This window comes from Simochromis diagramma, unplaced genomic scaffold (assembly GCF_900408965.1).
Source record: "Simochromis diagramma unplaced genomic scaffold, fSimDia1.1 OVJJ01000284.1, whole genome shotgun sequence".
Taxonomy (NCBI): Eukaryota; Metazoa; Chordata; class Actinopteri; order Cichliformes; family Cichlidae; genus Simochromis; species Simochromis diagramma.
In genome coordinates this window covers 415,905-442,326 of record NW_024386871.1, presented here as the reverse complement: position 1 = coordinate 442,326, position 26,422 = coordinate 415,905, and the positions used below count along the sequence as shown (strand labels likewise).

The following is a 26,422-nucleotide window of genomic DNA, read 5'->3' as shown; positions in this document are numbered from 1 at the left end:
TTCTGAAGTTGAAAAAAAAGATCAGTCGCACAAAATTGCACTACGACAAAAGGAATTAAACTACTTGTGGCGATGAATCCAGTCACCACATAAAACCTTTATTAAGGAAACCAGTTAATGAACAGATACTGTACATACTCACAGAGTGGATTATCGTCAGTGTTACATTTTTATAATGTTAAAAAAAACTACAAAGGTTACTTCTCTGTATTACTTGTAGGCTTCCAAATAATTTCTCTTGCGATGGAAATTTGCATGCAACACATGAAATCCATCTTGGTTTTTAAATCAGTCTATAACTCTGATTATATTCCTATAATAGGAGAGTTTGATCTATTAAAAATGAGGCAAGATATATACAGTTACATCCATATGGCAGTGATAGGCAAATAGTAAAAGCACAAAGATGACAGAGTAAAGCTACTTTTAAGTGCTACATTGGACATCTTTCCATCAAAATTGATTGTCTTGACACTTGAGCGGACGTTGAGAACTTGTCGTGTCTTATTTGACAGCACTGTCTTTTTCTTTTATTTTCTCTCCGTGAAAAGATGTTCTCCATTTTGAGAAATGGAGGGGAAAAGTCCAGCACGGACACCCCACAGACCCTGTGGTGTTTCAGCAAGTCACATAGCTCCATATCAGTGCTCAGAGAAAAACTTCCATCATTATAACTGCTGGAAAAGGAAAAGATGGAATGCTGTATATGTTTCTCTAAGACTTTGTGTCTTCTTTCCTTTTTTTGTGACAGGGGTTCATAGTTCCCACAAGGTTAGTAGCAGACACATCTATCCATCAAGGACCCAGCAGTACGCCTCTTCTCCTCACACCTGTAGTACTTCCAGACAGTGTCCTTTCACAGTCCTCCATCTATAGCTGGGTGGTTGAAGTAGAGCGCCTAGTCCTCCTGTCTTGACGCCTAGTGGGTGGGGGGTGGCAGTAACGTGGCAGCCTCCCTTGTGATTTTCTCTTGGAGCTTCGTGGCCTGCGAGGGTCTGGGGGGGCTGGTAGTCAGGCCTCCTCGGCTGTGGCATCAATCCCAGCATAGGTGAAGTTCTCAAAGAGAGCCATGTTCACATAAGCCTGAAAAACAGATTAAACCTCATGATTAAGAAAGTGAATGCAAGTGAAGTGTCTTATTACAACAACAACAAAAACCCTGTTTTAGCCCACATTTCTAGTTCTGTTTTTTATGCCCAAATAATAACAACAGGATGTTTTTGTCTATTCTTCCCTTTCTACCAACATAATGCAAATGAAGCCTTACCTTCCTGGCCTCCTGCATCCTGTTGAGCTGCAAAGAGATTTGGGAGAAGGGGGGTCTCTCATAGGGCCGATCTCTCCAGCACTGCCTCATTAGCTCATAACTGGAGACAAACATTAACACAGTGATAAATATGGTAAAACCCAGTGCCATAATGGGCTGTGTAATTCGATAATCACTAGCTATAAGATACAGACTACTTACACCTCATCATCACAGTTTTTGGGCTTCTCCATTCTGTAGCCTTGTGGCAGTTTTTCATAAAGCTCAGCACATGTCATCCCACAGTACGGTGTGCCACCTGAAGCACATACACACAGAACGTCATAGAACTTGAATAGGACAACGTGGGACGATGTGTAAAATGTCAATTAAAAACACTCTCACAGACCCGTATTTTATTCAATATTGTCTCATTTTGAATTTGATGGTAACACCACATTTCAAAAATGTTTCAGGGATATATTTATGTATCACTGTGTAGCATCCCCGCTTCTTTAAACAAGAGTCTGTGCACTGAGTAGAGCAGCTTTCTGGCTTTTGGGAGAGGGATGTTGTCCCATTCTAGTCTGACATATGATTCTAGCTGCTCAACAGTCCTGGGTCTTCTTGGTCATTTTTTTTTCTTGTCACGGTGCACCAAATATTTTGAATCGTTTAAAGATCTGGACTGACGGCAGCTCAGTTCAGCACCCAAACTCTGTGCTGTTGTAATAGCTGCAGTATGCGGCTTAGGCTTAGCTTGCTGAAATATATAAGGTCTACCTTTAAAAAGATGCTGTCTGGATGAAGCATATGTTGATCTAAAACCTGTATACATCTTTAATTAATGACACCTTTCAAAATGTTTGAAGATCACAGGCATCCAGCATTGAGTTTTGACCTTGTCCACTGCGCACAGAGATTTCTCCAGATTTCCTGAAGCTTTTGTCGATGTACTCTATTATGTACTGTAGATCAGCGGTCCCCAACCCCCAGGCCACGGACCAGTACCGGCCCGTGAGTCGTTTGGTACCGGGCTGCGAAAGTTGTGGCTCGGGTGTGAAATTTATGGTTTTCAGGGGTTTTATTGGTTTTTATCGTTTTTATCATTAACTCGGTTTCCCTGGGTTTTTTCCATCCATCCATCCATCCATCCATTCGCTTCCGCTTATCCTTTTCAGGGTCGCGGGGTTTTTTTCCAGTGTGTTATAAATAAATCGTCTTCTTTTGGTACCAGTACTGGTTTTATATTGTTGTATTTATCCGCGACACCTTAGAGGCCAGTCTGTGAAAATATTGTCAGACATAACCCGGTCCGTGTCGCAAAAAAGGTTGGGACCGCTGCTGTAGATTATACATGGTTCAAAGTCTTTGCAATTTTACACTGAGTGCATTATTCTGAAATTGTTCAACAATGTGTAGACACAGATTTTTACATCTTTACTTCTAAGAAACTCTGTCTGTGTAAGGTCTTCTTTTTACACCCAGTCATGTTATAGTCATGTTGCTAATTAAACTAATTAGTTATAAAATGTTCCTCCAGTCATGTCTTTGTAGTTCAACTCAAGTTGGAATATGAAAAAACATTATGGAAGTTCTAAAGGATTCTGAGTCATTACATTGACGCAGGTCTATAAGGGGAAGCGTACTGGTTTTGTACTGCCTTTTAAACAGTAACAAAGAGGAAGCATAAACATTATAGTATAAATACAATTGATTATGACTGCAAACTTTATTGTTGACTGTGTGGTTGGTCGTCACGTGTATTTACATGCACATATGTGTTTACACATGTATGCAAATGTAAGTCATCCTGTTTTTCACTTGGTTTTAATTCAGATCATTTATTTTTTCTTTCCCATAGACCCTAGAAAGAGCAGATGCTTCATTACAAACAGTTTATGGGGATTCAACTTTTGTTAGCCTGTCACAATGTGGCTCTGACATCTGTATTAAAAATATAGAAGTAAATGGTGTAGTTTCTGCACTATATGAGGCTGTATGCTTACCTAAGCTTACAATTTCCCAGAGAAGAACTCCAAAAGACCATCTGTTAGAGAAGATATAAAGATAAGACACAAAGCTTAGTAAAACTGTAACAAAGCTTAAACAATTTAAATACTGGCTCTTGGAAACATTTTCATGTTTCTTTTTGTCGATCATATCTTTGTTGATTATATCTGGTGCCTTGCAAAGCAGCTAGCTGCAAAAATATACAGATTGTAGATGACAAAAGATTCTGAAAGATTCTGATTATCATGCTTTTACAAGCAATATAGATACCTCTTACTCAAAATGTAAGTGTTTAACACAACCACAAACATCAAACAGAATAACAGGAGGATATTTGATTCTTTAATTGTTAAAATGAAGATTGTTTGTAAAATGAACGCAGAAACTTAAGGGGAACCAAGCGTCAGAAAAACAACCTCTTCCCTACTATCTGATTAGCAAATTTCTCTTCAGAGAAATACCACGGCTTTCATATGTCACAGAACAGTGTGGTAGATCATATGAGCAGACAAGTGTTGTTTGTGCCGTCAGCCTGTCCGTTTGTTTTGTTCGATTTCTTCCCCGCAGCATGTTTTGCGACGTCTCACATTGTGTCTCTTACAAATGTTTACAACTCTCTGGCCCTCTGAGCAGCATTCACACTTTTCCGTTGGCCATGCTGCACTCTCTGCTGTGTATAAATAGGTTCCAGTTGACATGCCAACGTGTCTGTCTGTCTGCTAAGTTGTACCCAGGGCTTCCTGATTGTGCTTATCAGTTGTGCAGCACACTATTATCACTCCACCAGTGACAGACGGATGATTTGTTGTTTTCTGTGGTGAGGCACTTTGTGGCATGCCTAATCAAAACTTTACTGGGAGTAGTAGCAAATAAGGTTTCTGAAGATATTAAATAAGAAATAGAGGGAGGAATTATGATTATAAAGACCTATGTATTGTAATACGGAAACCATGTTTTTCAGGAAGTGTTTGTGAACCACTTTACCAATAGTTCTCATTTCTGAGGAATAATATATCCCAGCATATTAGTAAAAAAAAAATGTAAAAGACTTACACATCACTCTTTGTTGTATAAACACTGTAGTTCAGGGACTCAATGGCCATCCAGCGTACCGGCAGTCTCCCCTGAAAGTGAAGCAACAACAGATTCATGTCAAATCTTGCGGCTTTGGTGTGTTATGGCATGTTTTAATCTTGTTCTGACATCATTTATGTTTGAGTATTAAATAGAAAAGATGAATGCATGAAATGATAATAAGAAAAATAGGGTTTAATGTAAAGTGGTGCCACATTACATTATTAAGTCTATTGCCCATTACAGTAAGATGGTAATCTGCTCTACAAACACTGCACGTGCTGGAGTTTACAAACCTAAACATGACTGCCCTCTGCAGGCGCTCTATTATTGTGAAAATCAGTGACTGTCTGAACAGTATTATACCATTAAAAACAACAAAAACAGCTGAAATTATAAAAAAAACAAAAAAACAACCTCTTATCCCCTTGGACTGTTTCATTTGATCAGCTTGATATAATCTTTTTAGCTAACCATATGTGAGTTAATGCAGATCTACAGATACGCTGACAGCCTAAAGATATGGCTTTATGCAGTCACAGACTGCAGCAGCCTGCTGATAAATGTTTTGCTGTACAGCTCCTTTGTCTTCTGCTGTTTTCAGCATGTGAAAAGTGAGAACAACACATGCAATCCACTCTAATAAAAGGAAAAAAAAAAGGGGGGGGGGGGGGGGGACAACATCTAACACTGCTTTGTTTTAGTCTCAAGCAACCGGTGCCTTCTGCAAGGCTAAACCAAAACATAACCCCCACCACTCACCATTGTCTTCTTAACATAGACTTCCTCACCACGGGACAGACCGAAATCTGCTATCTTAGCCACAAGATTGTCCCCAACAAGAACATTCCTCGCTGCCAAATCCCTGTGGATGAACTAGGACCAAGAGAGCAGAGGAGGGAAGCGGTGTCATGACAAAGATACAGATACAACAATTTTAAGCAAAATTAAAAATGAACCTGTAAACGAATCTGGAAAAAAAATCTAGTTTTAGGTCACAACTTCATGCAAAACTGAGACTTTGATCAGATCTAAGATCATTTGTTCAGAAATAAAAAAGCACCATCACCAACAAGCACAAAACAGCAGCTAAAGTTGCTCATCCTTCCTCCTCCTACCTGTTTGTCACTGAGGTAATGCATCCCATTCGCAACATCCACAGCAAACTGCAGCAGCTGCTGGGAGGTGAGGGTGGAAGCAGTACCGTGCTCTTTGGCAAAGGCAGGGTCCGTCTCCAACACCCGACTCTTCCTCAGGAAGTCAAGGAGGTTACCATAGGGGGCGTATTCTATGGCTATGTACAGATAACCTGGAGCAGACAGAGAGACAGATGGACTGATATCTCTGTCAATAAGAAAAGGCCATGCCACCTGCTAATAAACATATTACCTTCCATCTGTGCAAACTGCTATTGGCTCAGACAGACCATTTTAATGAAATTGTATTATTTTTACAACATACTATGACTTTGACCTTGGCTGACTCGCTTGGATTTGCCTGGAAAGAGACCCAGCTACAGCTTGTACTGGGCTTGACCTTCAACTCTTTGGTCTTTGACACAGCAGAGGTACACCAGACCTTTTGTAAAATCCTCACAGAACTCAACCAGATGGCTGAAGCTTTGTTAATAGATTACAGCTTCCAGCCAGAGCCAGAGTTCCTACAGGCATTTGTAGTTGTTGGAAGAGTTTCATGTTGATTTCACTAGGACCAGGGACAGTGCCAACACAATTACTAAGTACCATATGTGAAAGGAAAGAATAACGGGTTTATGGGCAGAGTGGTCAAAGAACTGGAACATAATACAATTATTTTACTTGTGAGTTACAAAAGCGTCTGTTAATCAAGCACATGCCATGTTTCTTGCAAAAGAAGAGTTTCTCAATATGGAACGGTGACAGGTCATCTGCTCCAAAACCCCCATCACCTGAAGAATAACCAAGCCCAGTAAGAATGTGAGGTCATGTTAGTATTAGCACATAGCTGGAATAGAGAGAGAGAGACTGCTATGAAAGCTCTGTGGAGAGGCGTGACCTTTTCGTTCAATTGTTATCTTCTACTTTTAAGAGTATATCAAATATCGTCTCAATTTATTCCCTCCTCTTGTGTTCAGTAGCTCAGCGGTGAATTCCTTCCGGACACACCTTGTTTTTCTAGTACAGGAGGAGAGCAAATTTGTTCCAGATCTCAGTAAGACGAGATAGGGTGAGAGCTGAAAACGACACCATAATCTCTCCCTTAAAGACATTAAATGCAAAACTGACAAAAAGTCAAGTTTGTGTTTCCTCTTCTAGCCAGCGACTTTTCTTTACAGCTTTCCTTTCAAAGGAAGTGCAGTTACACAGACAGTAGCAATACTTCCTGCCAATTAGCACTTTTTCTTGATGACCATTGGTCGAAATCTTCTTTGATATTAAAATTTTTACTTGCTCGCTCTCCTCTCTCCCCACTTTCTCGAAACATTCCTCCCTCCTGACCTCTTTTCCCTCGTGCTCACCCCCTCCTTCCTCTGTTGCTCTTTCCATGAAATTAAATGAAGAAAACACTCGAGGTTTTCTTTAAATCTTTTCAAGTATGTGTGCTGCATGTGTGTGCACATGCATGTTCATGATTGTTAATCAAGGGTGTAAACAAAGAAGAGATAAGGTCTGCAGAGCTAAGCGCTACTTCGAAGCGAGCGTTTATTTTTTCAAGGTCGACTTGTTTGTAACAAGAGGTGCACAGAGGTGCTTCTCATGTGCTTCCAGTCTTTGATCAAACAGAAGTAATTAAATGATTCAATTTAGAAGACACCGGCGTAAACTGATACTTCGAGGTAGGGATCATGAAGGAAACCTTATACAAATACATTAATGCATGACACAGCTGTTTGGTTGTTAGGCGCGCGGACAAATCAAACACATGTGATAGCGCAAATGCTTCTGGCAGGCGAAGATTATTTCATTTGGACACATTCTGGGGTTTTCCAGGTGCAGATGACAGAGAGTCAGATGGGACGGGCGTATCTGTTTGCATCTCAAGTAAGAAGAATTTAACCTGTTCAAGTACAGCGCTGCATATTAAGAAGGAATGAGCTGAATAAGGAATCTGCTGAGGGTACAGTTTGTTGAACACAGGCTTTTGCATAAGATTACATTTAAATCTTGATAAAGATATAAAGATGCTGTATATTAGCACCATATTGTTTACCTATTTCTCTAAAGAAAACCTTCTTTAGGCTATTTGAATCTTTAGAGCGATTCTAGGTGTGTTTTCTGACACATACCAATGTATCTATCACGCAGTTTGGTATATATTCTACAGATGAAATCACACCAACAACCAAACTAGATGGTGTATCTGCTTCCACGAGAAGTGACCAAACACCATCTGCTGAGGAAAGTCATATTGTATGGTTGTTGGGTTTCAGCTGGATTTGTTTAGGGAAACATCAGATTGTTGATGTATAGATTTCTGTAGTATACAGTTTATACAACCTGGTCACTAAACTGTAAGGCAGTCGTATACTTGTGACACCGAAACAGCAGTTTGTTTCACCTGTGAATTACTGTTCCCGAACAGCCAATAGTGCGTCAATGCTCATTACAGCCACTAGATGTTGCTCACTCACCTCTATTTTCACAGGCTCCTATTAAGTTGATGATATTGGGATGCTGGCCTAGTTTACACAGGACCTCCAGCTCTCCTGCAAAGTCTCTGTGGTCATTTTCTGAGGCAAACTCTGCAGGAAGAACAACATGATGGGCATTGTTAAGCAAAGTGCAAGCAAAGCAGTATTTGAAATGAAAATTACACATCAGAATGCCGTACGGTGTCTTAATGTTATGTCTAACGACTATATCTGTATCAGTTTAATGATAAATGTGTGGCTCAGATACCTTTCAGCATCTTGATGGCTGCGCTCATTTTGTTGCCGTCCTTCTTGATCATGGCTTTGATAACCTGTTATTGAAACCACAGTTAGCTCAAGTGTTGCGAAGAGAATGGCAACCACAGGAAATATTGCAACGTTCAGAAAGTCTAAACACCTGGCCAAAGTTTCCCTCTCCAATGACATCTTCAAACTTTATGTTCTCCCACTCAAGGATTGGATAGGTGAGGGGCTCTGGCGTGGGCTTTGGCCTTCGTGTCAGGGTCAGAGTTCCTGAGTTAAACTGCAGAATAGTTTCCTCCCCCTGGAGATATAAACAGTGTATAGTCAGCAAAATAATTTCTCTCAGCGGCTGCAAAGTCAACCGGAATAGAATGAATGCTCACCGATCCAGATTGGTAGGTAAACGTGCGGCGACGGTTCAGCAGCGTCTTCCTGATGAAGAAAAGAGCCAACAGTGCCAACAGTATAGTCACACAGGTGACAGTCACTGAACCCACCACCGCAATTAACAGCTGATAACTGTCAGTGGGCTGGCCAATCACATCCAGGGTGGTAGGGGTAAAGGTTGGAGAAGCTTTTTCTAGCATTGGGAAAAAGACAGAGTGAAAAAAAAGAAGAGGAGAGAAAGAAGATTTAAATACGGGGGAGATAAATATGGAATTTTGGAAACATGGAATCCATGTGTGGGTGGTCTGGTCAACTGGAGGAGCCAACCAAATACAGTAGTGAAGAGGTTGGACATAAGATTATGAGGTCCCATATTTGAGACTCAAAATTTATCAAAAATATCAAACTTAAGAATATAACACAGTCTCATTTGGAACCTTTTGCATGTTGCCGTCTATATTTTACCTTCTATGTGACTTGATCATTATGAGGAGCTTCCTGCTTACCATCCCCCTGTGTCTTTGCCTGAACATAGTTGCTCCACTCTCCTGGCACTTTAGAGAAAGCCCTCACTCTGAATTGGTAGATTGTGCTGCCATTGAGTGCCGTCACATCTTTGGTGGTCTTGTTCCCATCGTCTGTGTCCACCCAAGGGTGGGGGCTCACCTGGCCGACTGGCTGGTACTCTATGATATATTTAATGATACCTCCATTTGGGTCGTCAGGGGGCTGCCACTTCACCTGAATGGCTGACATGGACAGAGGCACGGCCTTGACGTTGAGTGGGGATGATGGACCTTAGATACAGAAACATTAGAGCTGTTACAATCAATCAAAAATAATCTTTCTTACCACACATTCTGAAATCAAGCAGGTAATCTAATCCAGACACTTCAAGACTGGTTACTTGAGGAACGTTTGACTATTAAGGATTTAAAATAATCATATGCATAGATTATGGCTTTACATCTATCAGCTGCTATTTTACCCCCTTCAATTTACACACAACTTCTGGGCAGAGAGAGAGTTGCTAAGTAAAAGGCGAGCTCCAAATATAGCTGAGTGTTTAAACCAAGGCTAAAACCTATAGGGCGCTATATATTGCAATACACCTAATGCTGCGAGGAGTGAATTATGAACTGCTTTACATTTTAAAACTTCTTTGCAGCTTTTTTTCTCTAACCAGCAGGTTTTAGTTACCCTGGCTGTTGATGTGGAAATGGTAGCGTTTGGAGGGCGGGCCCTGGCTGCCACAGTTGATGAGGCGCACCACCACAGTGTAGTCTTGTTGATACTCCAGGTTGTGGAACTTGGTGGAGAGCACATTGAGCAGGGTGTCAACCTCCTGGAGTTTCTCACTGTAGCGTGGCGGCCCGAAGAGCTGCACTAAAAAGCCAGTGGCTCTGCCAGCATTAATGGCTTTGCTGCCGGGTAATCGCCAGCGTACAGTAACATTGCGGCCTTCCACCGAGCTGCTGTCAATCTCAGGTTGAATTGTGGGCTCTGCAGCAACAGAGAACACAAGATGAGCTGTGGGGACTACGATCTATTGGTACACTTTTTGGTAACACTTTATAATATGAAACATTTCACTGTAATTAAATGGACTTCAAATGTATTGTGTTTGAAATTAAATTGTGATTATATTATATTTACCAACAAATACTTACGGTGTGTTCACACCGAACGCGATGGACGCGAATAGAGCGTCAGGTTTACATGTAAAGTCAATGGAAAGGCGCGATGACGCGCGATTGCGGGTCCCGCGAAAATTCGGAAGCAGATTTGCGTCGCGAAAACGCCGAAACGCGTGAAACGCGCGTCAGTGTAGCGCGTCTGGCGCGTTTGACTCGCGAATAAAACCACGCGCCTGAGTTTTTGTGTTGCATTTTGTGCATACGCGCGTTTTGCGTCTACCGCTTGAGTTGGAAAAATCTGAACTCCAGCGTCAAATCGCGCCGCGACAACCAATCAGGAGCCTGGTGACATGGCTGTTACCTAGGTCAAAGGGGCAGATCCAGCCAAAGCCTTTCATACTCCAATGGAGGGGAGGCTAATCAATGCGGTAGCAAACAACTCGGAGCTGTACGACACCAGCTGCTTTCAGTACCGAGACAGGAATAAAAAGGACCGAGCTTGGAGGAAGATATGTGAAGAGGTCGGGCAACCTGGTAAGCTCATTCATTTCTCTTTTGAAAGTTTTCACTGACCCGGGGAAGCCGCACAAAAGCTAGCAAGCCACCGCTATTTTCTCACTGATGTACAAATACCGTTCTGCTTTTATGCATGTTGTCATTTAGGAATATATTTTATTGTTTATTAATAAACAGCACACAGTGGTCCCGCTGTTCATCCGTCACTGCTTTGCTTTTTCGCTGATTTTTTATTGCACAGTACAGCATTGCATTCTGCAGCCTGATTGACAAATCTGCTCCGTGCCGTGTCTCCTGCGCTTGCCAAATTTATTACGTTTGGTTTTGATAACCATCACGTCCAATAGAAAAAACAGCACAAAAACACCCATAACTACGACCCTCATTCGGAAATAGACACCTGCACCGCGAGGGAAAAAGGCGCATGAAAGTGGCGGGCAGATGAAGACAAACCGCGGCATAATAATACTTTTATGTTTTGCAATCTACAAAGGTTTGCACTTTGAGAATCAATTGTGAGAACTGTGACCAGGGGCTAGTTATTCTGAGAACCCCTGCTGCAATAAATGAGGGACCACTGTCCACTCTATGATTATTATATTCAACCTGTTAACATTTAATACTGTATTGATAGAACCAACTGATTCTGCAGCAGAGCATCCCCTGTTGCTTCTCCTGGCTCCCCAGTCCCTGAGCTCCTGCTGCTGCACCCACAGATATGTACAGCAAGCACTGATACCTTTTTAGTCGGTGGGATTGCCTTGTGATCACCTTTACTAAATATCTACAACCAATCTGATTATATCCTGTTATTGTTTTTTTTTTTTCTTCAATGTTGAAATTAAAATCTAGTCGCAGCCTTCTCATTTCTTTGTGTTTTGTGCTGTTTTACAGGCCCACAGAGGAGGACAGCTCCGAGACAGATGAGGGACGGGTCCCAGGACGGTCCATCGGCAGTGGAGCTGGCCATCCTGGAGTCCCTGAAGAGGCCACGCCAGTCTCCAATGGAGCATTTCCTCCTCAGCCATGTTCCTGCTCTGGAGAGCAGCTGGTCCTTTTTATTCCTGTCTCTCTGTAAATACTTATATTTTATATATTTATGTTTAATGTTTTTCTGTTTGAGACTTTTAATATTATTTTAAATAAATTTTTATAATGACTAATGTCTCAGTTCTACTACACAGCAAATGTTGGCACACGACTTGACACATGTAGAATTTATTTCATATTATACTAATGACAAAATATACTAATACAGTGGGATACAAAAGTTTGGGCAACCTTGTTAATAGACATTATTTTCCTGTATAAATCGTTGGTTGTTACAATAAAAAATGTCAGTTAAATATCATACAGGAGACACACACAGTGATATTTGAGAAGTGAAAAGAAGTTTACTGGATTTACAGAAAGTGTGCAATAATTGTTTAAACAAAATCAAGCAGGTGCATCAATTTGGGCACCACAAAAAATAAATGAAATAAATATTTAGTGTATATCAATGTGTGTGTCTCCTATATGGTATATGGGGTGCCTTTGTCTGGATGTGCTTCCCATCCAGAGCTGCACAGCACAGAGGAACGTTCCAGCGCTCCTGGAATCCCTCTGTGATGGACCGCCAGTCTCCAGGTGAAGGCACAGCCATGAAGTCGTCCACTAGACAGTCCCAGATGGCCGTCGCTGCCTGGGGGGTGATCTGGCTCACCGTGGACACACCAACTCGAAAACTGAACGCGATGGCCCTGAAGGAGTCCCCGGTGACAAGGAACCTGGACAAAATTGTTCAAAATCAGTATTATGTGTACTGCAGTTACAAAATACATTAGTCAAATTCCAAAATACTTTTGTGATGTCAGATTTAAATCACAAAACATGAATCTTACATAAAAACCTTTTGTAATTATAAGGATAATTACAAAATGTATATTAGATAATATCTAAAACAGTTGTGTTTTGTTTTAACTTTAACATATCATAATTTGATTGGTAGCAACTTTCACAACTACAGTGTGCCAATCACTCATAATTCCTAAACATGTCAATCAGGTAGGAATGAAGTAAGACATTAATAGAAATAAAGAGTTGTATGTTGACATGTAGCCCTTTCCTTGCTTAAATCATTAATATTTTTGAAAAATTAATCTGTGATAAGACAGCTTATCAAGATAGAACCATGTAACTAAAGATGAACCAAACTGTTCACAGTTTTATCTAACTCTGTTTTAATAAAGGCTGGTGAGCCCTGCTATAGAGTCTGACAGCTGCAGGGATTATATACAAATATTCAACTATCCCAGAATTAAACCAGTTCTAAATAAAAAGGAGTGAGTATCACTACAAAGGTTAACTCAGTGGTCCTAATGCTACAGTTTGATATCAGCAAACACCGAGCGCATACATTGATAGGACACCACAGCCATGCTATCATTGCAAACACTGATAACAGCATAAATCGAATTAAATCGGGACTTGATGAGACCTTCTGAGTATCACTAGAAATATTATAAAGAGTCGTCTCTGTACCACAGTTTGCTTTCAGTAAACACCGACAGCATTCACTGTTAGCATAGCACATCCATGTTAGCAGTGTATAACTGGATGGTTTAGCATATTAGCACAGATATCAATAAAGGACTACCGTATTAAATAGTTTTACTAACCTCAGGCAGACGGACAGGCGCTCTGCAGGTGGGATTGAGCGTCTGTAGTTGGTGTCTAGGCGGGTGATGCTGGGACCGACGAGGGAAAGCAGGTCCTCAAACTGGCCGACGGTGATAGCGCTGGAATCGGCCATCCAGGCGCAGCTCCTGGAGCAAGTGGTGAAACTCACCAAACTGCTCACGCCTCTGGAGGACCTGATGGACCCAGGTACGGCGAGGACGTCTTTTACGCCGCTGCTCTGCTCTCCACAGTACATAGAGAAGGGAGACTCTCTCTTCAAGCGCTAGCTCGATAGCTGCCATCTTGCAAAGATACCGGTCTGGCACAACTCCCTCCCACATTCCTCCCACATTTCCGGTTCACGCGCGTCAAAATACGCGCAATGGATTTTTCTTGGACACGCGTTGAGACATCAAATTAGGGGCGTTTGGGGCGTTTTATTCGCGTTCGGTGTGAGTGAGGTGCACAAGAATAAGGAGGTAATAAGTTGGGATGGATGTTCTATTGTTCAATTTATATATATAATATACACACTACTGGTTTAGGAGCACCCCAATTTTTCCACTTATTTATTGCAATTCAAGTCATTCAAGTCCAATGAATATGCCAGAGGTTTTTTTTTTTTTTAAAAAGGTAGGGCTACTCAAAACTGAAAAATAATGTACATTTCAGAATTATACAGAAAGGCCTTTTTCAGGGAGCACAAAATGGGCTACCAATTTAAAACTGTTCTGCAGCAATGATGGTGGATTAAGCACTGAAAGCTGGTGCTACTAATTCCGCAGAAACTCTGACAGGAAGAGGTGTGGCAGACCCAAAGCCACAACTGAATCAGAGGACAAGTTTCTGAGAGTTAAAAGTTTGTGTGATAGACAGCTCACAGGACAACAGCTTCAAACACAGCTTCATATTGGTCGTAGTAAGCAAGTCTCAGTTTCACTGTGAAGAGAAGACTTCAGGCTGCAGGTTTGACAGGACGAGTAGCAAACCATTGCTAAGACGTGAGAATAAGACAAAGAGGCTTGTCTGGGCCATGAAGCACCGCCATTGGACTATTGAAGACTGGAAGAAGGTATTATGGACTAATGAATCAAAATTTGGGCAGCATGGTGGCTAGCACTGTTGCCTCACAGCAGAGAGTTTGCATGTTCTCCCCATGTATGCGTGGGTTCTCTCCGGGTACTCCAGCTTCCTCCCACAGTCCAAAGACATGCAGTTAGTGGGGTTAGGTTAATTAGAAACACTAAATTGCCCATAGGTGTGAATGTGGGAGTGAATGTGAGTGCGATTGGTTGTCTCTGTCTATGTGTTAGCCCTGCGACAGATTGGCAACCTGTCCAGGGTGTACCCTGCCCTTCACCCTAAGACAGCTGGGATAGGGTCCAGGCCCCCCGTAACCCTGAAAAGGATATGCGGAAGCAAATAGATGGATGGAAGGATGAAATTTAAAATTTTCGGTTCATCACGCAGGATCTTGGTGTGCCATCAAGTAGGCAAAAGGAGGGTTCCACAGTGTGTGGCATCAACTGTCAAACTTAGAGGAGGAAGTGTGATGGTCCGGGGTCGGTGAGTTGTACAGAGTGAGAGGCACCCTGAACCAAAACGGCTACCTACCCGAGTGGTAGGCCATGCAGAATCTATCTGTGCCATGCAGAACAAAGCTCTCTCTGTGTGTGTGTGTGTGTATATATATATATATATATATATATATATATATATATATATATATATATATATATATGTGTGTGTGTGTGTGTGTGTGTGTGTGTGTGTGTGTGTGTGTGTATGTTTCAACAGTGAAAAGTTAAAAAAGAAGAACAGTTTATGCACAATCATATTTGCAAAGTCAAAGGGAATATTGAATAATAAAACATCTATCATGCAACCAATATAATGAATATTAAATAAAGATGTAAAAAGGCAAGATTAACCCCCTCCATAATATGGCCCATGCCCTTTACCTCCATACTTACAAGTTAGACGGGGATATATTGTTTTGTGTTGGATTTTTTCACTACAAATGAATTTGAACCCCCTAATTCTAGTGTACCTGCTTTGTAAGTAACATAATTACATTATAATTTCAAATAAAAATAATTTAAATTCCATTCAATCACAAGGGAATTGAGCCCTTAGTTGCAGATCATATTTTAGTGTTACCCATGTATCCTAATTGATGGATGCTAGGTGATTTTCTTGATGTTAATTTGAGTTTTCACAGAAATGGGGTGAGCAGCAGTTAGTTTACAACAGCGCTAGCTTTAAATAGCGCTGTGTTTGTCTGCTTTCCGCCCCTCAGTTATATGGACCTCGTTACTCTGTCCTTTTGTCTGTAATTAACCAGCTCAGAATGCTATATTTTCCCCAAAGGTAGACTTCAAGTCCCTTTATGGCAGTACATTTCAAAATAAAATGGACAAATGGCTAAGATAAATCCAGTATTTGTTGATGCACAGTTTTATTTATTTCATTTTCCATTCCAGTTTTTGACTTAAACATTAATGGAATGTCCTCAGTTTAGCCAAGAGAATCTATTTAGTGTTGCTTTTCCAAAATTTACACTAATGTCAATAGTTTATGTTTGTGCAAGAGACAGGCATAAACTATCATCAACAGATCATTTTAGATCCATTTCACACGCGGACCTCAGACATTGTAAGAGACTCAAGCTTAGTAGAACTACGATTAACTGCACTTCAAAACACTTTTTCATGTTCTTTTTTCTGCACTTGCTCTTTCTAATATGCTCTCTCCCTCTGCCCAACCTTCACTTAGGAATAAACCTGCTATTGCTTCTTGAATACAGGTTGTTACTGCTTTAAACGGGGTCATGACTTCTAATAGGCCGATAAAAAATTACACTTTTTAATACCTTCTATGGTATTCCGCTTTTTGTTGTTGTTGTTGTTGTTGTTGTTTTTAAAAGAAACACCCATAAATCATTCCACTTGCATTTTTCTATATTTGCTCTAAACTTGAGTCAGGCATGGGAAAAACACTTCACTATTACACTAACCAGACTTAAAATAATTGAGCTCGCTTAAGTTCTGTGGTCAGGAAAATTGATATTTTTTCCCAGATAAATATACACATGTCCAAAGTTTGTGTGGTCTGTAAAATTTATCTGCAGGTCTCACCAGGACAGTCGGTCTCCATTATGGCTTGCGGCCCCGGGTCCCCCTCTCCTCCTTCCCCAGGACGACTCAGCTGGACACAGACGTAGTAGCGTGTTGAAGGCTCCAGGTTCATAAGCGTGATAGGCTCTTTGTCACTATAAACTGAAAGGAAAATTGACTTAGGTGAGCCAAAGTTTTCATTCATTTTTAGAGTAGGATTATTAAGCAGAAACACAGAGTGTCTGAAGTGTTTTAAATAACATTACACACATACACTTCAACACATATGTTTAACATTTGTTGTCTTTAGATGGGGGAAAAACAGATGTGAACTCAAACTTAACGGAACACGATGTCCAGTCTTTGAGAAGATCTCTTTTGTTTATAGACCCGATTGGGGTGTTTTTTTTAACAAATACAATTTGTTATTTTTTAACATTTTTAGATTTTCCATTGAGAACAGTTTTTATTTTAAATTTGTGCAATCTGTTGTCCTAATCATGCTTCTTGCTTTAGCTAATACATTATATCTTTGGCTGAACTGAGAGTGTGTTGAAATAACAGAGATTTACGCAATCTTTGTTTTTGTTGCTGCAATGCAATAAAAGAAAAAGTAAAAAAATAATTATCTGTGATTGCTCTTCTTTCTGATAAAGACTGACTGTGTGACTACATGAATATGTTTTTCCCGTATACCTATGATGGAGGACCACAAGTCTTCATTTTTATTCTCCACAGGCTTATAGAGGACTCTGATTGAGATGATGGGGCCATCTCCCACAGAGGTGTACACTGGCATCACCAGCAGCTGCTTGCTTCTCTTTTCCAGCAATTTGGGAGCAGTAATGGGCATCGGGGGCACTGAAAAGAAGCAGGATCTTTTTTTATTATTTTGAAATTCACCTGTCTGTACAGAACTTTAAAATGTCGTAAATCACTCACCTTTAACAGTGAGGGTGAATTCACGCGAGTCCTGGCCTCCATCGGTGGACACCCTGCACTCCCACAAGCCTTCTTGTTCAGCGCTCAGGTTAGGGATATCAAATTCAGCAGTGCTCCTGTTTGAGTCCATGACAGTACGAGAGGCCTGCAAATAAATGCGTAACACAGGGAGGCAATGAAATATGTTGCAATTTATATATTTTTTTAGATCCATCTGCTGGGATCATTTTGACTTTTTCCAACACTTTGAGAAAATTCTGGTGGTCAAATTTTCCTTTTCTTTTTTTTTAAACAGTGTGTGTCTATTATCAAGGAAACAGTGGAGAAACAATAACACAGAAACTGAACATATCACTTAAAGGCAAAACATGGTGACTGCTGCACTGTGGAGTGATACAGCCTTATCTGGTTGGGCCATTGTGCTGCTGACTTCCTCAGAACATGACTCGAGCTTGCATTCATTGGGCTTGACATAAAAACAAAGTTTAAACCCCAAATAAAAGTTGTTTCATTTGTTCTATTTTACACTTTCTTTACTTTTTAGAGAGAGACTTTACAAATTTAAAGAAACAGTTGGACTTGTTTGAAGACTCTTCATAAATTTTTTTGCTCGATTACACTAGAACAGGGGGCAGCAACCTTTAACACCCAAAGAGCCATTTGGACCCGGTTTCCATGCAAAAGAAAACACTGGGAACCGCAAATATTTTTTACATCTAAAATGCAGATAACACTGTATATATTGTTTTTCAGCTTTATGCTTTGTGTGAACAAAGTTGTGTTGCTTATGAAGTCCATGAAGTGCTACAGAGAAAATTACATTTTATTTATGTATTTAACACATTTTGAACTCTTAAAGAAATATAACAAAAGGAAAGACACCCAGCTGAACTAAAATTCTGCCTGAATATATATTTTACCTGGTTACTGTGTGTGGCGGGGCGTGGTCTGCAGAGCCGCTCCAGGGGAGGCGGACGCACCTGAGTGGCACCCGCAATCACGCCTCGCTGCCTGTGCAACAACGTCTGTTGTTGGTATGTGTCTGAAAAGCTACAGCTGGCTGTATGCGTACAGCAACCGTGTGTGAAAAGTGGTCAATAAAGAGATGCTGAAAAGCGTGTTCATGGAAACATCGTCGGGTCTGCCGTGGTTTACAATGAGACTTCTGCTCCCGAACCTCTGGAAATCGGGGCTGTACGAAGTCACTTTCATCTTTACGCAGGACTGTAAGCTGTCATCTGTGAGGCGTGAGCGGTGTTTGTTTTTAACATAATTCACGGTTGAGAATAGCTGCTGACATAAGGTGGATCCGAAGATCCATAATTGGCCTATCTGGGGTTGAAAGTCTCGATAAAGGCACGGCGTTTCGGCGGGTATACCGGCTTCCTCAAGTGCGACGCTTATTTTGAGCGATGAAAAAAATAATATAATATAATTTTATTTTTATATTTCAATATCACAATAATCTTCCAATTTAGAACTACAAGTTAAAAAAGAAACTAATACAATTAATATATATAGCTGGCCAGCTATGTCATTTTCTATCACTGAAGCTATCCGGCCCTAATTAACCTTAGCCTGGCTAACCACACCTACATTTTTAGTTAATATTGGTCCTAAATGAATAAATCTTTCCTTATTCAGTATAATCAGAACTGATTATTTCCACTTGCACAGTCCATATTTGGGAGAATGGCACTTTTTGAGGGACTTCAATGCCTTTTTCCAGAATAGAGCAGGCATTAGTAACATCAGATGGAGATGGTTGCGGTGGGCTACAAAGCAGCTTGCAGATGTGCAAAATATGTGGGAAAGCTAATGCTACAGTCACACTACAGGAAAGTTGTTAACCACAACACAAACCTTGCATCGAGGTCTGTGACCACCCGCAGTCAGTTGCTATCTTCAAAGTGGATTTGGGGTGATAAAATGACACGATAAGACAGAGTCGGTCTGTAGTCAGTCTTTGGGACTAAATGGGCTTGGGTTGCTCTTTATACAGTAAATAACTGTGACAAATTAGCAAAAACAAACAAACAAATACGTTATCATCTATTGCAAATCTGCTGCCATCCACTTATGAAGAAATTAATATTAAACAGAAATTCTCATTAACTGCTTACATTTCGTCCAATCAGAATCCACTAACAGTGACGTAGTTGCTGTAGTGATTTAACGGCGAACAGTTTATTTAGGAATATAGCCACAATATAACCATTTAGCAACTAGTTGAGCTGAGTCTCCTATTGCAGGCAAAAAATGGTTTGCAAAGTCTTGGCATGCAGTCTGTGTTTACTAATTAGGCAGCAGTTATTTGCAAATGTTCAACAGTCTGTCCGACAGTGATTGCAGTCACTCTGATTCAAACCATGATAGTTTGGAGGCATGGTTCCTCCAACTGGATGACTATTTAGTTGCTGCAACTACTTGTAATCAGCTGCTGAATGGAAAAAAAAAATCACTGTAATCACCAAGCAAACACATCATTTTCCTGGTCAACAGAGGTTGCTGTACTGCTTTTACCCTAATGTGACTGAGCCATTAAGCAGCTCAAGCAAGAACTTGGCAAATATCATATAGTAACTTAGATGAATGTGTAGAAGGATATCAGGTGAACCATTAGCTGATATGGGCCGACACGGAGGTCTGCCAAGATATTCAGCCTGAACTAACACTCTTGTATTCAGGCTTACTGTGAGGTTTCCTTGCCGGAGTGCTGCTGGCAACTGCTGGTCTTCCTACCTTAAGTACTGTGCTGTCCAACTTTCGCAACTCAATGCTGTTGTGACTGGGCAGGGGGTTCCCTGTGGCTGAGCAAAGGATCATGGCTTTGGAGTTGAGATTCAACTCCAAATGCCTATCCAAGTCCAAAATCTGAGGAGCCCAGTCTAAAGATGTAGAGAGAGAGACGGGACAGGAAACGAAAAGAAAGGAACAGCAAAAAAAGACAAAAAATTATGCTTCACTAATGAGCACGGTAAAGAAAGAGATCATAACAGCAGCAACTCTGCTTGTAAAAACATTTATATAAGTACACCCGTTGGTCAAATTTTGAAATCACATCCCCTAGTGGTTGTACTTTTTGTGTGTGATGAAATAGGAAAAATACACTTTTGACAAATTCAGGTGCCAATACAAAGGCTGTGTGACCCTTAGCATTAAAAAAGGTTGCACATTCAAGAGTAACTTGTTCAGTTAGATCATTCATTATGGTTTGTGTGTGGTGTGTGCAACAGTTTTATTAAGTTGCATAGCTGGTCTATATACAATATTTCAAGAAGAATGCAAATAATATTGAAATAGTGGGAAAAAAAAACATGCATATCACTGTAGCTGTTAAGATACCTACCAGACGTATCACAGTGCTGTCCTCTCCACCCTCTGGGACACTGGCATCCACTGAAACGGCTGCAGACGCCTCCGTTCTGGCATTTGCAGCTAAACTTGCAGTCTGGCCCATACATGCCATTATGGCAGGCTGACAACAGAATAGAAGAAAACAAAACTTCATAGTGTGAGACTCGATAAGGTCATTATTGAAACTCCATTAAAAGAAAATGACATTAAAAAAAAAAGAAAACAGATGATCTTATTTAAATTATGTATCATACCATTCTCACAGTGGCTCCCAAACCAGCCGCTGGCGCAGGAACAACCATAGGGGTCTGGTAGGCAGAATCGAAGCCCCTTGCAGTTCAACTTGGAACCACATGTCTCCTGGCAGTTTTGACCAAACATTCCTTCTCTGCAGGCTGCAAGTCATCAGAGAAAGAAAAAAATTACAAATCTGTTTGTTTAAATTCCTCATGTTTTGCGGTATCATGCCTTAAAACTCTGAAACTCTTTTTTTCTTGGTTTCACAGTTGCATTAAATGTTTTACTGTACTGCCAAGAACTTCAGAATTTGTAGAATATGCTGTCTTCAGGTATCTCTAGTGACAGATTTAAATTCAGTGTACCTCATGTGTAGTTTTCTATCTATAACTATAACGGAGCTCAACACACAAGACAATGCTGGGTGAACTTCACCAAATAGAAATGAAAAATGATCATGAACAAGTTAGGAAATTTATGTTTGTTCAATTATGTTGAAAAGCCTGTTCATTTGACCTTAAATGGAGCCACGTTTATGAGGAAATGCATTTATGAGTTGAGCAGCAGAGTTGAGTATGTGAGCTGCTCCCCTGTAAAAACTCCTCTCTGCCAATGCCAGAGAAGACCATCCCATCTTGAAGGACAGACCAAACTCTGTCCTTCAAGATGACAGCACTCACCCGTTCAGAGTGGGCTTTATAAGAGACTCTAGAACTTGTGAGTTGAGAGGATGGAGCTACCCGCGTGCAGTCCTGACCTCAATTGAACAGCTGAGAGATCAACTTGGGCGTGCTGTTAGTGCCAGAGTGACGAGCAGAGCCACACCGGGACTTGGAGATAATACTGGTTGAAGAATGGGATGACATCCCACAGCATGAGGAAGAGGATTTTTCATGGACGCAACTCACGTACTCAACCCTTCTGCTCAACCCACAAATGCCTTTTCCTTCCAAATGTAAAAAAAAAGATTTATATATGTTTATATTTCGATGATCTACTAGTTTTCTACCAGTGGTTAATGAGTGAACTCATTTTAGTGTGTGTTTACAATATAACATTTAGTGAGTTCTTTTTTTCTGATTGGTTGATGTATGAAATCAGATGCTTAGTTAAAAGCTAATCTATTTCATTCATGCATAAAAATTCTTTAAAAAAACAAACCCTAGTATATTGAGAAAAAAAATACTTGTTCATATAGAGACAAGTAGTATGAACTAATGCTACATAGTTTCAGCAAACTGATGTGCCTCTTGCTAGATGTGCTTTTAAATATAATAACCCTAACAATAAAGTGCATACAGGAAAACATGTAGCACAAAATAGCTACCGCATACAGATAATGACAGTAATGGAGTCTATGGCTATTTGTGCATTTGAGAGTACGTGACCCAAGGTGCTTTCCAGAATACACAATCTTTTGTTAACCAGTGTCATTTGCACAGAGGCTGATTAGTGATACAAACACCATTAAAACATCCATCACTCTAATGGCTGCTTAACTTTCAACTCAGGTAATAAATCTAAGACTGCGTACAAGAAATTTCGACTCAAAAACTTGCATCTTTTCTCTAAGAAGTCAAAGTAACATCGCTTTGATCCTACAAGGAATAATTTACTCAGAACAACAGCGTTTCTGCGCAAGGCTATATTACTGCTTTAGACGGAGCACGTTCCTCGGCCTCACTCGATCAGCCTAACGCGGTTGCCAGTGTTTTTGCTGATTCATTTTTCAACCTTAGGCTCCACACTGGCGTCTCACTTTAAAGTCTGTCTGTCTCTTTTTGGTACTGTTTATGTTAAGGAGTCAGACTGCGAGGCTTTGACTCTGATTGTGCATATTTATTCCAAATGTGTAAGTGAGTCAACATAATTCATGTGACTTATTAACACTGCTTTTTCACCTTGCACACCCTTTTTGTATTATCCTCCTCTATCTCCCTTTTTATAGATCTCATTCACAAACAGAAAGTTCTCCTATACAATACTGCAGATGCAGATGTTTGCCTGAGTAGAGTACAAACCTGTCTCACAGCGTGTTCCCATAAATCCTGGAGGGCAGATACAGTCTCCGTTCACTTCATGACACACACCACCATTAAGACACTCTTGACAATCTCTGATACAGTTAGGACCCCACTTCTGACTGGGGCACCCTGCAAAGAAACACAGATTCTTTACTTAGAACAGCACAGAGACTTCAAACACCTTCGATAGCATTTATGTGTAAATGGTAAATGTATGTATGTATGTGTATTTCACCTTTTGTGTGTTTATATTCTGTTTTGGATATTTTTTAAGCACATGTAACCTATTTAAATGAAAAAAGGATACATAGTACAGAATGCATGATAAATGACAGTAAAATGTGCATCTGGTGGAGACAAAAAAGAAAAAGCCGGCTGCAGGTGGAGGGTGGAGATAGTGTTAATGCTGTAATTTTTCTTTGGGGTACTGAGATAAAGGAAATGACACAAACATATGTGCTGCACATGCCTTGCCAAATAAAATGTGCCGATGTAGCCTATAGTGACTTCACAGTTTAGGGTAGGCTAGTATTTAACAGTAACTTTCCACAAGCTTCCATTTAAATAGAAAGATTTTGAGCTGGGGAATCTTGTGCATCTCAATCAGTCTAGCAGAACGTGCACTGAGTCAACCTTAGCATGTCTTGTGTAATCCTTTGTGAGTTCAGCTGCACATCTGAGCCAAAAAATGCTACAAAACCCTTGATTTAATCTGACACCGATTGATTGTGTGTGTGTGTGTGTGTGTGTGTGTGTGTGTGTGTGTGTGTTTGTGTGTGTGAGACCCAACCAACAAACCTCTGACAATGAGCCTCATCCAGGCACCGTTGAGAGGGGTGTCTCCAACGTAGCTGGCACTGTAGATACCTTGATTGTCAAGCTTTACATTCTCCACCGTTAGCTCAACAGTTTCATTGGACATGTCAATCCAGTGTGTCATATAATAGTAGTTTCCTGCAAGAAACAAGCGACAACATTAATGTCATTGTTTGAGCCTGCGTTTGCACAAAAATGTCCTTCCTCTGTACCGAGTTGCATACGTTGACTCACCGTTGTACTTCCAGGTCACATCTCTCCTTTGGGGGTTGAGCAAGTGCATAGTGAGGTGAACTGTCTCACCTACATTAGCAAGTAGTGTGAGGGAATTTGGAACGAAATCTGTTGTAAGGAACAAAGAATCTGTTATTGTTTGTTTGTTTTTTTAATGGCACACCCTTGAAAGTAGTTGCATTTAAACATGTATTTCATGCATAATGGATTTAAGCAATAAAATAAATCTCTCTGAAGAAAGTCTTGTTTTTTGAAGTGCAAACACACCGTTGTCAAGGTTGTTAATCATTGTGATTATTTCAACTGGGGGAAAGTCCTGAGAAGATTCACAGTAGAAGATGCCAATGTTTTCTAGGCGACTAAAGTCTCTGGCCACAACCATTTTATTTCCGGACTTGTGCATTTTATATTGTGGGACACTGGAGAACATGAGGATTTTGTTGTCCTTCTTAATGTCCAACTTAGCCTGGGCAGAGTTGCGCTCTCCATTGATACAAGAGATGGAGAAGTTCTCGGGTGTTCTGATCATGGCTGCAGAGAACATGGTCAGGTCAATCACAGCATCTGTAAAACAGAGCATTAGTCATTCTCTGATGTAAGGCAGCAGTGTGAGTTTTTCTTAATCACGTGTAACAAACCTTATTTAATTATTCAGAGAGATGGAGAGTTGTCTTTTCAGGGGGGAGACCCATAATTTTTAATCAGCTGTTAAGTGATTCACACAGTGACAGAAAATACATACACTACATCTTTACATATTTTTTTCAATTTGTATTGCTTTTCCCTAGAAATGTACACATTACTAAATTACTCCATTGTCATCTTGGAGCTGTTAAAGTGCTCAGTCGTTAGCAGTGTGGAACTACGGTTTCATTCCAGTTTTGATCAAGTGTCAGATTTGAAGTTCTGCATTAAATTAAAGATGATTGTGTCAACTTAGTTTCATAAATTTCATAAAACTCGTCTATCAGACACATGGAATAAATATTGAATCTAAGGGAAAAATTGTAACTCTTTTTTTCTGTTAATAACGCCTTATTTTCATATTGCGTTAAAATGGGGAAGATCAACGAAGATTAACGAAAATACCGATTGGGGTTTGGGTTTAAACATAAACGCCTCTTGAAGTGATTCATTAACAAAAGTGCCAAATCCAATAACATGAGTTTGCCCAGCATTCCTTCTCCCTGGTATGTGAGCCCCAAATCCACAGAACAATGGAAGGAAACATGGATGAGCTCCTTATTCCCTGAGGGTACATAGATCTACGCGCTGTGCTGACAATCGCTCTCAGACAATCGAGAAAAAAAAAATAGCTTAAAAACTATAAGTGGATGAAGGTTGCGTTATCTCTGTACAACTTCGACGTTAGTTCTTTTATCCCCCCCCCCCCCCCACACACACACACACACCGTTAATATAAGATTTCTCGAAAATGTTGCTCCATCTGTAAGCTACTCAGACAGGTTTTGAAATAGTTTCACTCTTACCTGATAAAGTAAAGAAGCACAACGCAAACACCCACAGAATCATCTTGGTATTTGTAATCCTCATTGGGGAAAGCTGGAAATCAACTGCCGGCGTGTGATTCTTTTCAGGGTGAGCTCTGCATCCAAAACGGTGACGCTGCGTCACGACGGTGCGCTTTTTTACGCATAACTCGTCGAAGCCTCCAATTCTCCCGTTCAGTTTGTAAAATCTCGTCGGTAACCAGCTGGTTTTAGGAGTTCACTCTACTGTCACTCTAAGCAGAGAGTGTAACTTTTGGTGAAGCTCAGCTTTCTCTGGGTGGGAAAGGAAGGAAGAGCGTCACCAGACAGCGGAGGACTGCTGGCGCTCCAGAACTCCCCGATCCACGATTAGTGTATATATGACTTCAAACTTTGTCACTTTTTGTTCCAATACAATGCTGAACGTTAAGCACTCGTCTAATTGCTTTTGCATACACTGAACATCATGTTTTAGAAGTAGAACAGCTGTTCTGTGCACGATGGATTTAGGATGAAACTTTTTTAGGTTTCATCAACAACAACAAAAACATGAAATATCAGCTATTTAGCATTTTAAAATATACACTGTTTGAGGAGTTATGAATGCATTTTATTAAAGTATATTGACTTCTATACCCTGCACTTCCCAAACATCTTCCAATGCGGACATTGTACCTAATTGCTGCCCTTGCGCAGATACCAAATACTTCGGCAGCCAAAATCACGTTTTGCCAAATGCAACAGCTTTGTTCTTTCACTTCAATGAGTAGCGCACAATCCCTGCAGCTTTTATGGCCA

At 40.6% G+C, this 26,422-nt stretch overlaps 1 protein-coding gene across 2 annotated transcripts; it reads right to left on the bottom strand.

Annotated features, from left to right (window-relative positions):
- Positions 1-55: 55 nt before the first annotated feature.
- tie1 (tyrosine kinase with immunoglobulin-like and EGF-like domains 1) lies at positions 56-25,952 on the bottom strand. 2 transcript variants are annotated; one of them, XM_040031473.1, is made up of 24 exons: positions 25,625-25,952; positions 24,402-24,698; positions 24,135-24,242; positions 23,883-24,038; positions 23,082-23,213; positions 21,078-21,218; positions 20,816-20,944; positions 20,209-20,354; positions 17,467-17,611; positions 17,221-17,385; positions 16,546-16,686; positions 9,795-10,097; positions 9,101-9,391; positions 8,591-8,787; positions 8,362-8,508; positions 8,212-8,275; positions 7,944-8,054; positions 5,452-5,642; positions 5,096-5,209; positions 4,313-4,383; positions 3,256-3,296; positions 1,469-1,565; positions 1,268-1,367; positions 56-1,083 (listed from the first exon to the last, which is right to left on the bottom strand). In XM_040031473.1, the coding sequence occupies exons 1-24, from the start codon at positions 25,686-25,688 to the stop codon at positions 1,012-1,014; spliced, it is 3,423 nt and encodes a 1,140-aa protein (XP_039887407.1). In that variant the 5' UTR covers positions 25,689-25,952; the 3' UTR covers positions 56-1,011. The 2 variants fall into 2 exon arrangements, with proteins under 2 accessions (XP_039887407.1, XP_039887408.1); XM_040031474.1 differs by lacking the exon at positions 9,795-10,097.
- Positions 25,953-26,422: the final 470 nt, after the last annotated feature.

Excerpts from the sequence above, each read along its gene's own strand:
- tie1 (XM_040031473.1), bottom strand. The coding sequence starts at position 25,688 with ATGAGGATTACAAATACCAAGATGATTCTGTGGGTGTTTGCGTTGTGC. Across the intron at positions 8,055-8,211 it reads AGCCATCAAGATGCTGAAAG|AGTTTGCCTCAGAAAATGAC; the intron begins GTATCTGAGCCA and ends TTCTTCCTGCAG. Across the intron at positions 1,368-1,468 it reads AAAAACTGTGATGATGAGGT|TTATGAGCTAATGAGGCAGT; the intron begins GTAAGTAGTCTG and ends GTTTGTCTCCAG.